Source organism: Hylobates moloch, unplaced genomic scaffold (assembly GCF_009828535.3).
Source record: "Hylobates moloch isolate HMO894 unplaced genomic scaffold, HMol_V3 SCAFFOLD_4, whole genome shotgun sequence".
Classification (NCBI taxonomy): domain Eukaryota; kingdom Metazoa; phylum Chordata; class Mammalia; order Primates; family Hylobatidae; genus Hylobates; species Hylobates moloch.
Genome location: NW_026652279.1, coordinates 48,433,187 through 48,445,532, shown reverse-complemented (window position 1 = coordinate 48,445,532; position 12,346 = coordinate 48,433,187). Strand labels below are relative to the sequence as shown.

General features: G+C 39.8%; 1 protein-coding gene across 4 annotated transcripts in view; it reads right to left on the bottom strand.

The window, feature by feature from the left end:
- The window catches only part of CFAP44 (cilia and flagella associated protein 44), a 154,661-nt gene that overhangs the window by 57,449 nt on the left and 84,866 nt on the right, over nucleotides 1–12,346 (bottom strand). For 3 of the 4 annotated variants that reach the window (XM_058437495.1, XM_032150163.2, XM_058437497.1), the window contains 2 exons: nucleotides 6,673–6,869; nucleotides 3,946–4,120 (listed from right to left, as the gene is read on the bottom strand). The exons of the other annotated variant lie outside the window; for it this stretch is intronic. In XM_058437495.1, the coding sequence (XP_058293478.1) occupies nucleotides 3,946–4,120; nucleotides 6,673–6,869 (372 nt within the window). The remainder of the gene's footprint in view (nucleotides 1–3,945; nucleotides 4,121–6,672; nucleotides 6,870–12,346) is intronic. 4 annotated transcript variants of the gene reach the window in all.

The window sequence follows — 12,346 nt, the reverse complement described above, 5'->3', positions numbered from 1 at the left end:
AAACCCATCTCATGTGCAGAGACACACATAGACTCAAAATAAAGGGATGGAGGAAGATCTATCAAGCAAATGGAAAACAAAAAAAGGCAGGGGTTGCAATCCTAGTCTCTGACAAAATAGACTTTAAACCAACAAAGATCAAAAGAGACAAAGAAGGCCATTACATAATGGTAAAGGGATCAATTCAACAAGAAGAGCTAACTATCCTAAATATATATGCACCCAACACAGGAGCACCCAGATTCATAAAGCAAGTCCTGAGTGACCTACAAAGGGACTTAAACTTCCACACAATAATAATGGGAGATTTTAACACCCCACTGTCAACATTAGACAGAGCAACGAGACAGAAAGTTAACAAGGATATCCAAGAATTGAACTCAGCTCTCCACAAAGTGGACCTAACAGACATCTACAGAACTCTCCACCCCAAATCAACAGAATATACATTTTTTTCAGCACCACACCACATCTATTCCAAAATTGACCACATAGTTGGAAGTAAAGGTCTCCTCAGCAAATGTAAAAGAACAGAAATTATAACAAACTGTCTCTCAGACCACAGTGCAATCAAACTAGAACTCAGGATTAAGAAACTCATCAAAACTGCTCAACTACATGGAAACTGAACAACCTGCTCCTGAATGACTATTGGGTACATAATGAAATGAAGGCAGAAATAAAGATGTTCTTTGAAACCAACAAGAACAAAGACACAACATACCAGAATCTCTGGGACACATTCAAAGCAGTGTGTAGAGGGAAATTTATAGCACTATATGCCCACAAGAGAAAGCAGGAAAGATCCAAAATTGACACCCTAACATCACAATTAAAAGAACTAGAAAAGCAAGAGCAAACACATTCAAAAGCTAGCAGAAGGCTAGGAATAACTAAAATCAGAGCAGAACTGAAGGAAATAGAGTCACAAAAAACCCTTCAAAAAATTAATGAATCCAGGAGCTGGTTTTTTGAAAAGATCAACAAAATTGATAGACCGCTAGCAAGACTAATAAAGAAGAAAAGAGAGAAGAATCAAATAGATGCAATAAAAAATGAAACAGGGGATATCACCACCAATCCCACAGAAATACAATCTACCATCAGAGAATACTACAAACACCTCTATGCAAATAAACTAGAAAATCTAGAAGAAATGGATAAATTCCTCGACAAATACACCCTCCCAAGACTAAACCAGGAAGAAGTTGAATCTCTGAATAGACCAATAACAGGCTCTGAAACTGTGGCAATAATCAATAGCTTACCAACCAAAAAGAGTCCAGGACCTGATGGATTCACAGCCAAATTCTACCACAGGTACAAGGAGGAACTGGTACCATTCCTTCTGAAACTATTCCAATCGATAGAAAAAGAGGGAATCCTCCCTAACACATTTTATGAAGCCAGCATCGTCCTGATACCAAAGCCTGGCAGAGACATAACCAAAAAAGAGAATTTCAGACCAATATCCTTGATGAACATTGATGCAAAAATCCTCAATAAAATACTGGCAAACCAAATCCAGCAGCACATCAAAAAGTTTATACACCATGATCAAGTGGGCTTCATCCCTGGGATGCAAGGCTGGTTCAACATATGCAAATCAATAAATGTAATCCAGCATATAAACAGAACCAAAGACAAAAACCACATGATTATCTCAATAGATGCAGAAAAGGCCTTTGACAAAATTCAACAACCCTTCATGCTAAAAACTCTCAATAAATTAGGTGTTCATGGGACGTATCTCAAAATAATAAGAGCTATATATGACAAACTCACAGCCAATATCATACTGAATGGGCAAAAACTGGAAGCATTCCCTTTGAAATCTGGCACAAGACAGGGATGCCCTCTCTCACCACTCCTATTCAACATAGTGTTGGAAGTTCTGGCCAGAGCAATCAGGCAGGAGAAGGAAATAAAGGGTATTCAATTAAGAAAAGAGGAAGTCAAATTGTCCCTGTTTGCAGATGACATGATTGTATATCTAGAAAACCCCATCGTCTCAGCCAAAAATCTCCTTAAGCTGATTAGCAACTTCAGCAAAGTCTCAGGATGCAAAATCAGGTACAAAAATCACAAGCATTCTTGTACACCAATCACAGACAAACAGAGAGCCAAATCATGAGTGAACTCCCATTCACAATTGCTTCAAAGAGAATAAAATACCTAGGAATCCAACTTACAAGGGATGTGAAGGACCTCTTCAAGGAGAACTACAAACCACTGCTCAATGAAATAAAAGAGGATACAAACAAATGGAAGAACATTCCATGCTCATGGGTTGGAAGAATCAATATCGTGAATATGGCCATACTGCCCAAGGTAATTTATAGATTCAATGCCATCCCCATCAAGCTACCAATGACTTTCTTCACAGAATTGGAAAAAACTACTTTAAAGTTCATATGGAACCAAAAAAGAGCCTGCATCGCCAAGTCAATCCTAAGCCAAAAGAACAAAGCTGGAGGCATCACGCTACCCGACTTCAAACTATACTACAAAGCTACACTAACCAAAACAGCATGGTACTGGTACCACAACAGAGACATAGATCAATGGAACAGAACAGAGCCCTCAGAAATGATGCTGCGTATCTACAACTATCTGATCTTTGACAAACCTGACAAAAACAAGAAATGGGGAAAGGATTCCCTATTTAATAAATGGTGCTGGGAAAACTGGCTAGCCATATGTAGAAAGCTGAAACTGGATCCCTTCCTTACACCTTATACAAAAATTAATTCAAGATGGATTAAAGACTTAAATGTTAGACCTAAAACCATTAAAATCCTACAAGAAAACCTAGGCAATACCATTCAGGACATAGGCATGGGCAAGGACTTCATGTCTAAAACACCAAAAGCAATGGCAACAAAAGCCAAAATTGACAAATGGGATCTAATTAAACTAAAGAGCTTCTGCACAGCAAAAGAAACTACCATCAGAGTGAACAGGCAACCTACAGAATGGGAGAAAATTTTTGCAATCTACTCATCCGACAAAGGGCTAATATCCAGAATCTACAATGAACTCAAACAAATTTACAAGAAAAAAACAAACAACCCCATCAAAAAGTGGGCAAAGGACATGAACAGACACTTCTCAAAAGAAGACATTTATGCAGCCAAAAAACACATGAAAAAATGCTCATCATCACTGGCCATCAGAGAAATGCAAATCAAAACCACAGTGAGATACCATCTCACACCAGTTAGAATGGCCATCATTAAAAAGTCAGGAAACAACAGGTGCTGGAGAGGATGTGGAGAAACAGGAACACTTTTACACTGTTGGTGGGACTGTAAACTAGTTCAACCATTGTGGAAGTCAGTGTGGCGATTCCTCAGGGATCTAGAACTAGAAATACCATTTGACCCAGCCATCCCACTACTGGGTATATACCCAAAGGACTATAAATCATGCTGCTATAAAGACACATGCACACGTATGTTTATTGTGGCACTATTCACAATAGCAAAGAGTTGGAACCAACCCAAATATCCAACAATGATAGACTGGATTAAGAAAATGTGGCACATATACACCATGGAATACTATGCAGCCATAAAAAATGATGAGTTCATGTCCTTTGTAGGGACATGGATGAAACTGGAAAACATCATTCTCAGTAAACTATCACAAGGACAAAAAACCAAACACCGCATGTTCTCACTCATCGGTGGGAATTGAACAATGAGAACTCATGGACACAGGAAGGGGAACATCACACCCCGGGGACTGTTGTGGGGTGGGGGGAGGGAGGAGGGACAGCATTAGGAGATATACCTAATGCTAAATGACAAGTTAATGGGTGCAGCAAAACAACATGGCACATGGATACATATGTAACAAACCTGCACATTGTGTACATGTACCCTAAAACCTAAAGTATAATAAAATAAAATAAAAAAAGAGTTTAGGTAAAAAAAAACTCACAGTTCCTCCCATTCTTTTTTTCGCTGTTGAATCTTTAGTTGTGCCCTTTCAGCTTTTAATATAAGTTTTCTTGTTTTCTCAATTTGATTTTCCACCATAATTTCACTTAGGGTTTTAGGCCGAAATTTCTTCCCTTTTTCTATTATTGATTCTTCTTGTATGGTAACACTCCCACCTATATAGAGAATCAACACTTTTCAGCCTTTTTGAGACATAAAAACAAAACTCTCAGATATTGTTTTTAACCTGCTGCATTAAAAAAAAACAGAGAATATATTGAATTTGTAAATCAAAGTATTTATTGAGCACTAGGTGCGGTGGCTCATGCCTGTAATCCCAGCACTTTGGGAGGCTGAAGCAGGTCGATCACTTGAGGTCAAGAGTTTGAGACCAGCCTGGGCAACGTGGTGAAACCCCATCTCTACTAAAAATACAAAAATTAGCCAGTCGTGGTGGTGTGTTCCTGTAATCTCAGCTACTTGGGAGACTGAGGCAGGAGAATTGCTTGAAACCAGGAGGCAGAGGTTGCAGTAAGCTGAAATCTTGCCACTGCATTCCAGTCTGGGGAACAGAGTGAGATTCTGTCTCAAACAAAACGAAACAAAAACAAAAATGTATTTATTGACCAACTACTACGAATTCAACCCCATAATAAGTACTGTGGAACGCCAAAATTAAAAGATCTAAGCCACATTTTTTTGCTTTTAAAAACCTTATTAAAAAGTTGGCAAGATAAGACATATATTAAACAATTAGAGAACAAGATAAATGATGGTGGACCATTAACATTTTGGGAAAGAGTGTTTGTGACATGACGGTGGGGAAAAGGAGAAAAATCGAGTAAGTCCAATTCGATACATGCAATTTGAGGTGGCACATACCAACTGAAGTGCTCTGAAGCCAACTAAAAAACTCGTCAGAAACACAATCAAATAAATAATTTAAAAATTATTGGCTTTATGGCCAGGCTTGGTGGCTAACTCCTATAATCTTATCACTTGGAAGGCCAAGTTAGGCAGATTGCCTGAGCTCAGGAGTTCAAGACCAGCCTAGGCACGGTGAAACCCCCATCTCTACTAAAAATACAAAAAAAAAAAAAATTAGCTGGGTGTAATCCCAGTTACTCAGGAGGCTGAAGTAACCAGAATTGCTTGAACCTGGGAGGCGGAGGTTGCAGTGAGCCTAGATTGGACCACTTCACTCCAACCTGGGGAACAGAGAGAGATTCTGTCTCAGAAAAAAAAACAAACAAAAAAAAAATTGGCTGTGTCAACTAACAAGTTTCTTTTCTTTCTTTTCTTTTTTTTTTTTTTGTCACCTAGGCTAGAGTGCAATGATGCAATCTTGGCTCACTGCAACCTCCGCCTCTGGGGTTCAAGTGATTCTCCTGCCACAGCCTCCTGAGTAGCTGGGACTACAGGAATGTGCCACTGCGCTCAGCTAATTATTGTATTTTTTAGTAGAGATGGGGTTTCACCATGTTGGCCAGGCTGGTCTCAAACTCCTGACCTCAAGTGATCCACCTGCCTTGGCCTCCCAAAGTGCTGGGATTACAAGTGTGAGCCACCACACCTGGTCTACTAACAAGTTCCTATTGGGGAATTACTTTATTCATGTTCAAGCTTTAGATAGACATGAAAAATTAAATAATATGAGATACTTATATAGTTATAAATAACCATTTCATCATATTTCATATTTCAAATATATGGTGGTATAGAGAAAGAAGAGTTTATGTGGCCTGGGTGGTCATGGGAAGGCCTTATAAACAAAAGTGTAATTTAAGCTACATCCCCAAGAATTGGTAGAATTCAGAGAGGAGAGAAGTGAAGAGGTCACTCTGGCAGAAGCCTGAGTGTAGAAGTGTCAGACATAATCAGGGAGCAGCAGGCAGGACAAAAGACTAAACAGGCAAGCTGAACAGTATGAGAAGGCACTACTGGAAACGTAGAATAGGGATAGATTGTGGAAGTATTAAGTATCAGGACAGCAGTTTCAGAATTTATCCTAGAAGCAAAAAGGAGACATTAAAGAGTTCCCAATGAAGAAGATAAACCAATATTAATGTTTGTATTATATCATTGTCAATAGCCTAGATCTAGCCAGGCTGCAGCAGCACTTTTTATTTATTATTGAATGGCTCTCCAAGCCATTTCCAGAATTCTTGTTCTTCTACTAATCTGCAGTCACCTTGTGGGCAGCCACAAGAAACAGGTTGCAGGGATTAGAGGTACTATTTTCATACCTCTATTCTCTGATCATTCTATTTAAAGCATACGTTCTTGGAAAATAGTCGGAAATGCAGTGTTTTAGCCCCACACTTTGGAATAGGGCCCAGGAATCTGAAACGAACCACTGCCTAGATTCCTAGCATCTGGGGAAATCCTAGATTTAAGAATAGCTAGATGTGGCAAGTAAGAAAACAGCAGCATCCAGTCCTCTCACACACTCTCGGTCACATGACCAGGGTAGGTTTTCTTACAAACTACGTTAAAGAGGAAAGTGGACATGGAGCATTTGTTGGAAAAATGTGGCCTCTCATTGTCAGCTATACCATACACTTTAGTCTCTCTTGATTATTTACTCCAAAGAAAACCATCATGGAAGGAAGAGGGACAAGAGATTGAGCTCAAGCCACCAAAGAAGGCTCAATGGTTCTGCCCACAGACAATTCACTTTTGAAGTCTTAGTAAATAAGAATTTAAAAGTCTTCTTGTCATAGGCTACCTGCATCTCTCTGACTGTCCTTTCTTCCAGGTCCCTCTTTTTCAAACCTGTCCAATTTGCTTGGTTTTCTCTCTGATTGACTAGCTCGTTTGAATCTGGAGTACTTAGAGGGCTGCACCAGCCTGTAAGAGGATATCTTGTGGTCACTCAGTATGGCATGAACCACAATAGTATCACTTTCCAGTGGATCTCGAAATCTGAAAAAATAAAACAAGTATTTGCAGTAGTCACCATTTTGATCATTCTGCATAATTACTAAGTAATAAAATAAAACTACAATACACTATTCTTATTATATCATTATATTGTGCTAGACTCAAATTTTAACATATATCTACCAACAGGATGTGATGGAAGTTGGATTGGACTTGATTAAAGAGCAAATATGGTCTTTCTAATGAAAATACTAAACAACTCATTATTAATCACTATAATACCAGTGTTTTCATAATACGTGGAAAAATGAAAATTTTGCAGGTAAACTGCAGTTTAATGGTAAATAGATCATATCAAATTCTGAGGAAATATAATCCATCTCCCTACATATTATATATAATAGACTATATATTATATATTATGTATATATATCTACATATATATGTATATGATAGACTATTATATAAAATATATAATAGATATTGTTATAGATATATAGTTTGTGTATGTGTTTTGATGCATAGATATATAAATAAATATAAATATGTAAATTATATAAACAAATATATTAATATCTGTGTTTGAGTGAAGGTCTCTAAATCAAAAAGTGGAAAAATAATTTTTAATTCTCATTCCCCAGAGACTAAAGAATGTTCATTCTTCACCTCACAAAATGTTTTAAAAATACATTTTTTTCTTAAATTACATGGTATGTGTGGTGTGTATATATGTGTGTGTTTCCATACATGTGGCAATGCAATTTATTTGCACATAGTAACTATAAAAAGAGCAGACCTTGAGCAGTTGAATAAAAGTGCAGACCTCTTCATTTCTACTCTTTGCCCCTCAATTTTCCATGTTTAATGACATTTCACGAAAGTCCCAATCTATCAGATTCCCCTATTTGCCTCTGTAAAAAACATCAAGCTCAGGAAATCATACTAATCTCTAGTTCATCTTTCTCTCATAGCCCACAGAGTCTTATTTTTAAAAGCTCTTCATCTATCTGTCAATTAAAAAAATTAATTAAAAAATTTTTTTCATCAATTACCTTGTTATTTGGGGGCATTGGTTCATAATTATCACACACACACACACAAACATGCACTTCTTAGAATTTAATTTATTTTTGTATATATTCATTATTCCTAGCTTGTTTGCCTTTCTTACTATTTTTCTAACTTCATCTTTTAAACTCTATGTCTGCTTTTAAAACGATTTACTATTTCTTTTTAATTTTTTCTTTCATACATACTATCTTTCTCATCTCTTTAAGACTTATTTCCTTTATGTATTTGCTCACTGGAACTTTTAAATTTTAGCCTTTCCATGAGACTCAGATTAACATTGAGTAGTGAAGCCAGCTGGACTTCCTGGGTTGAGTGGGGACTTGGAGAACTTTTCTGTCTAGCTAGAGGATTGTAAACACACCAATCAGTGCTCTGTGTCTAGCTAAAGGATTGTAAATGCACCAGTCAACACTCTGTAAAAATGCACCAATCAGCGCTGTGTCTAGCTAAAGGATTGTAAGTGCACCAATCAGCACTCTGTAAAAACGCACAAATCAGCAATCTGTGTCTAGCTAAAGGATTATAAATGCACCAATCAGTACTCTGTAAAAATGTACCAATCAGCGCTCTGTGTCTAGCTAAAGGATTGTAAGTGCACCAATCAGCACTCTGTAAAAACGTACCGATCAGTGCTCTGTGTCTAGCCAAAGGATTGTAAGTGCACCAATCAGCACTCTGTAAAAATGCACTGATCAGCGCTCTGTGTCTAGCCAAAGGATTGTAAGTGCACCAATCAGCACTCTGTAAAAATGCACAAATCAGCGCTCTGTGTCTAGCTAAAGGCTTGTAAATGCACCAATCAGCACTCTGTAAAAACACACCAATCAGCACTCTGTGTCTAGCTAAAGGATTGTAAATGCACCAATCAGCACTCTGTAAAATGGACCACTCAGCACTCTTTAAAATGGACCAATCAGCAGCATGTGGGTGGGGACACATAAGGGAACAAAAGCTGGCCACCCCAGCTGGCAGCAGCAACCCACTCAGGTCCCCTTCCATGCTGTGGAAGCTTTGTTCTTTCACTCTTCACAATAAATCTTGCTGCCGCTCACTCTTTGGGTCCGCACCACCTTTAAGAGCTCTAACACTCGCTGCGAAAGTCCGCAGCTTCGTTCTTGAAGTTAGCAAGACCAAGAACCCACTGGAAGGAACCAACTCCAGACACAACATGAAGGAAAATATAGCTGGTTTTGATCACATAAAAATTTAAAATTCTGCACAGTTAGAAAAATATGAACAAAGTTTAAGGCAAATGGCAGAGCAGGAGAAAGCATTTACAATATGTAGAATAAAAGGCAAATATCTGTAATATAGATAAAGAGGCTAAAATTAAAAATAATGTGGGAAATAAACAGAACCCAAAGAAAAATGAACAAGAAATCTAAACAGACAATTCTCAGAAGAATACATATAAATGAACCATAGGCATATGAAAGGAAATGCTGAACCCCACCAATAATAAAAAGGATGCAGATTATTCAATCAAGAGTTATTATATTTTGCCTATTAGATTGGTAAAGATGAAAACATTGGTGATACCCAGTGTTATTTGGTACAACTTTATCCTCTCCCCACATTCCAATCAGATAGCTAGCTAGGTTCTTATTATCTCCTTCCATATGTTCCCTGAAAACATGATGCTATGGTGGATGGAGGGTCCCCAGATCAGGGACGGAAAGCAGGAGTTAAGGAAAAGAGTATTTGATAACAAGGACGGTGGGGAGGCAGAGGTGAACCCTGACTCAGAGGAGGATGGGCAGGTGGGTCCCAGAGCTGTGGGCACTTGTTCCCTGCATCTGAAAGCATCTGGGGAGATGGTAAGGCCTTAAGAGTGATGTCTGTATGTGTGTTTGATCTATGGCACAGGTGGCTCCTGGTCTCACAAAACATTGCCTGCTCCAGCAGAGCACAGAAACCACAGAATCAAAGGACTAAAAGAATCAGGCAGTCTGGGAAAATGAGACAATGAGTTTCGGCAGTACTAAGACTGACTTTCCTATCTTCTTGATAGAATAGAAGCCCAGAGTCAAAGTCAGATTTAAGTTAGTTTAAATAAAATAAAGAACAGCCATGTACTTACATACCTAAGTTTGTGAGTTAGGATTCGTATATATGTATGAATACACACACACACACACACACACACACACACACACAACTTATATATACTGTGAATACTTATTAAAGCCAAACATAGGCTGCTATGTTGAGTTCTTTCTGAGAGGAACTTCTTCACCACTTTCATCTTTTAGCAGGGAGCAATCTGGTTATAATTCAGGGATTCAAATATTGAAATATTATCCAGGAATTCAACTATTCAGAGATTTAGTACCTGGTAAGAAGTGCTATAATTTTCAGAGTGAAGTACCAGAGAGGAGACAGCTGCACAATAGAGACAGAGGGAGAGAGAGAACCAGAGTCAGAGAGAGAGAGCTCTGAAGATCTGCAGAGGGCTCCCTTCCACTCTGCAGTTAAGTACTAATCAGCACTGCATAAGAAGGAGTCTACCTGAGGCTGGGAAAAGAAATACCAGAAAGGAACAGGCAGAATAATCCACAGATCTCACACAGTTGAAATAGCTTGTGTTCCCATAAAGCTGATAATACATGGGTCATAGGATATTCTGCTCAGAAGAGTGTTGTCTTAGTAGCTGGGAAAAAATTAGCCCTAGACTAAAGGCTGCCCTGATCTCATCTAACAAAGATTAAAGGCAAGCCTCAAAAAAAAAAAAAAAAAATCTTTTTCCATGTAACTTAACTGAATTCCAGAACAAAGCTCAAGAATATTTAAAAGTATACAGAGATTAAGATGGCAGATAGGAGGCGGGATTAGCTTGCAGATGGGGACAGAGCCTCATGTGGAGACTCACATCATGAACTTTTGCTCCAAGAACTACCACAGGAACATACCCAGGAAAGTTGAGAGAATCCACAGACCCTTTGAAGGAACTGGATCACCCATGCAGCTTCCCTGAGACGCCAAAAAATTGAATCTGCCTGCTTTCTCAATGGGGAGACTCCTGGTCTGGGGCAGTTCTCAGCCCTGCTCAGCAGCTGACTGGAAACAGACTTGGGAGGGTATGGTAGGAGTGAGACCAGCCTTTAGGACTGTGGGTTGCATGGGAGCAGGGTCAGGCCTATGATTACCAGCTTTCCCCAACTTCCCTGTATGACTCAGCAGAGGCAGCCATAATCCCCCTGGGAATATAACTCTATTGGACTGGGATCCACACCTCCATCCCCCACAGCAGCCACAGCAAGTCCCGCCCAAGGAGAGGCTGAGCTCAGACACACCTATCCCTGCCCCCACCTGGTGGTCTTTCTCTACCTGCCCTGGTAGCTGAAGACAAAGGTCATAATCTCTTGGGAGCTCTATATGGCCCTGCCCACTGCCTGAGAAACCTGAATACTTAACTAGGTGTCTCTAGGGTAAGTTTGCATCCTCCCTACAGGACCGCAGCTGATGGGCTCTTGAAAGCACCACCTCCTGGCTGGAGGCCAACCAACCCAAAACGAGCACACTAAACAAAAACACAACCAAGGACCCTCACAGAGTCCACTTCACTCCCCTGCTACTTCCACTGGAGCAGGTTCTGGTATCCATGGCTTCAAGACCTGAAGATGGATCACATCACAGGACTCTTTGCAGACACTCCCCAGTACCAACCCAGAGCCCGGTAGCTCTTCTGGGACCCAGGGGAAAGGGTGGGGGATGGCGAAGGATTAAAGACTACATGTTTGGTACAGTGTACACTGTTCAGGTGATGGGTGCACCAAAACCTCAGAAATCACCACTAAAGAACTTTTCATGTAACCAAACACTACCTGTTCCCCAAAAACCTATTGAAATTAAAAAAAAAAAAATTTAAGCCAGGCATGGTGGCTCATGCTTGTAATCCCAGCACTTTGGGAGGCCTAGGCAGGTGGATCATGAGGTCAAGAGTTCAATACCAACCTGGCCATGATGGTGAAACCCTGTCTCTACTAAAAATGAAAAAAAATTAGCCAGGCGTGGTGGCAGGCGCCTGCAACCCCAGCTATTCAGGAGGCTGAGGCAGAGAATTGCTTGAACCCAAGAGGCAGAGGTTGCAGTGAGCCATGATCCCGCCACTGCACTCCAGCCTGGGTGACAGAGTGAGACTCTGTCCATGGAATACTATGCAGCCATAAAAAAAGATGAGTTCATCATTCTCAGCAAACTATCACAAGGACAGAAAACCAAACACCGCATGTTCTCACTCATAGGTAGGAATTGAACAATGAGATCACTTGGACACAGGGCAGGGAACATCACACACCGGGGCTTGTCAGGGGGTGGATGGCTGGGGGAGGGACAGTGTTAGGAAAAATACCTAATGTAAATGATGAGTTGATGGGTGCAGCAAACCAACATGGCACATGTATATCTATGTATCAAACCTGCAGGTTGTGGACATGTACCCTAGAATT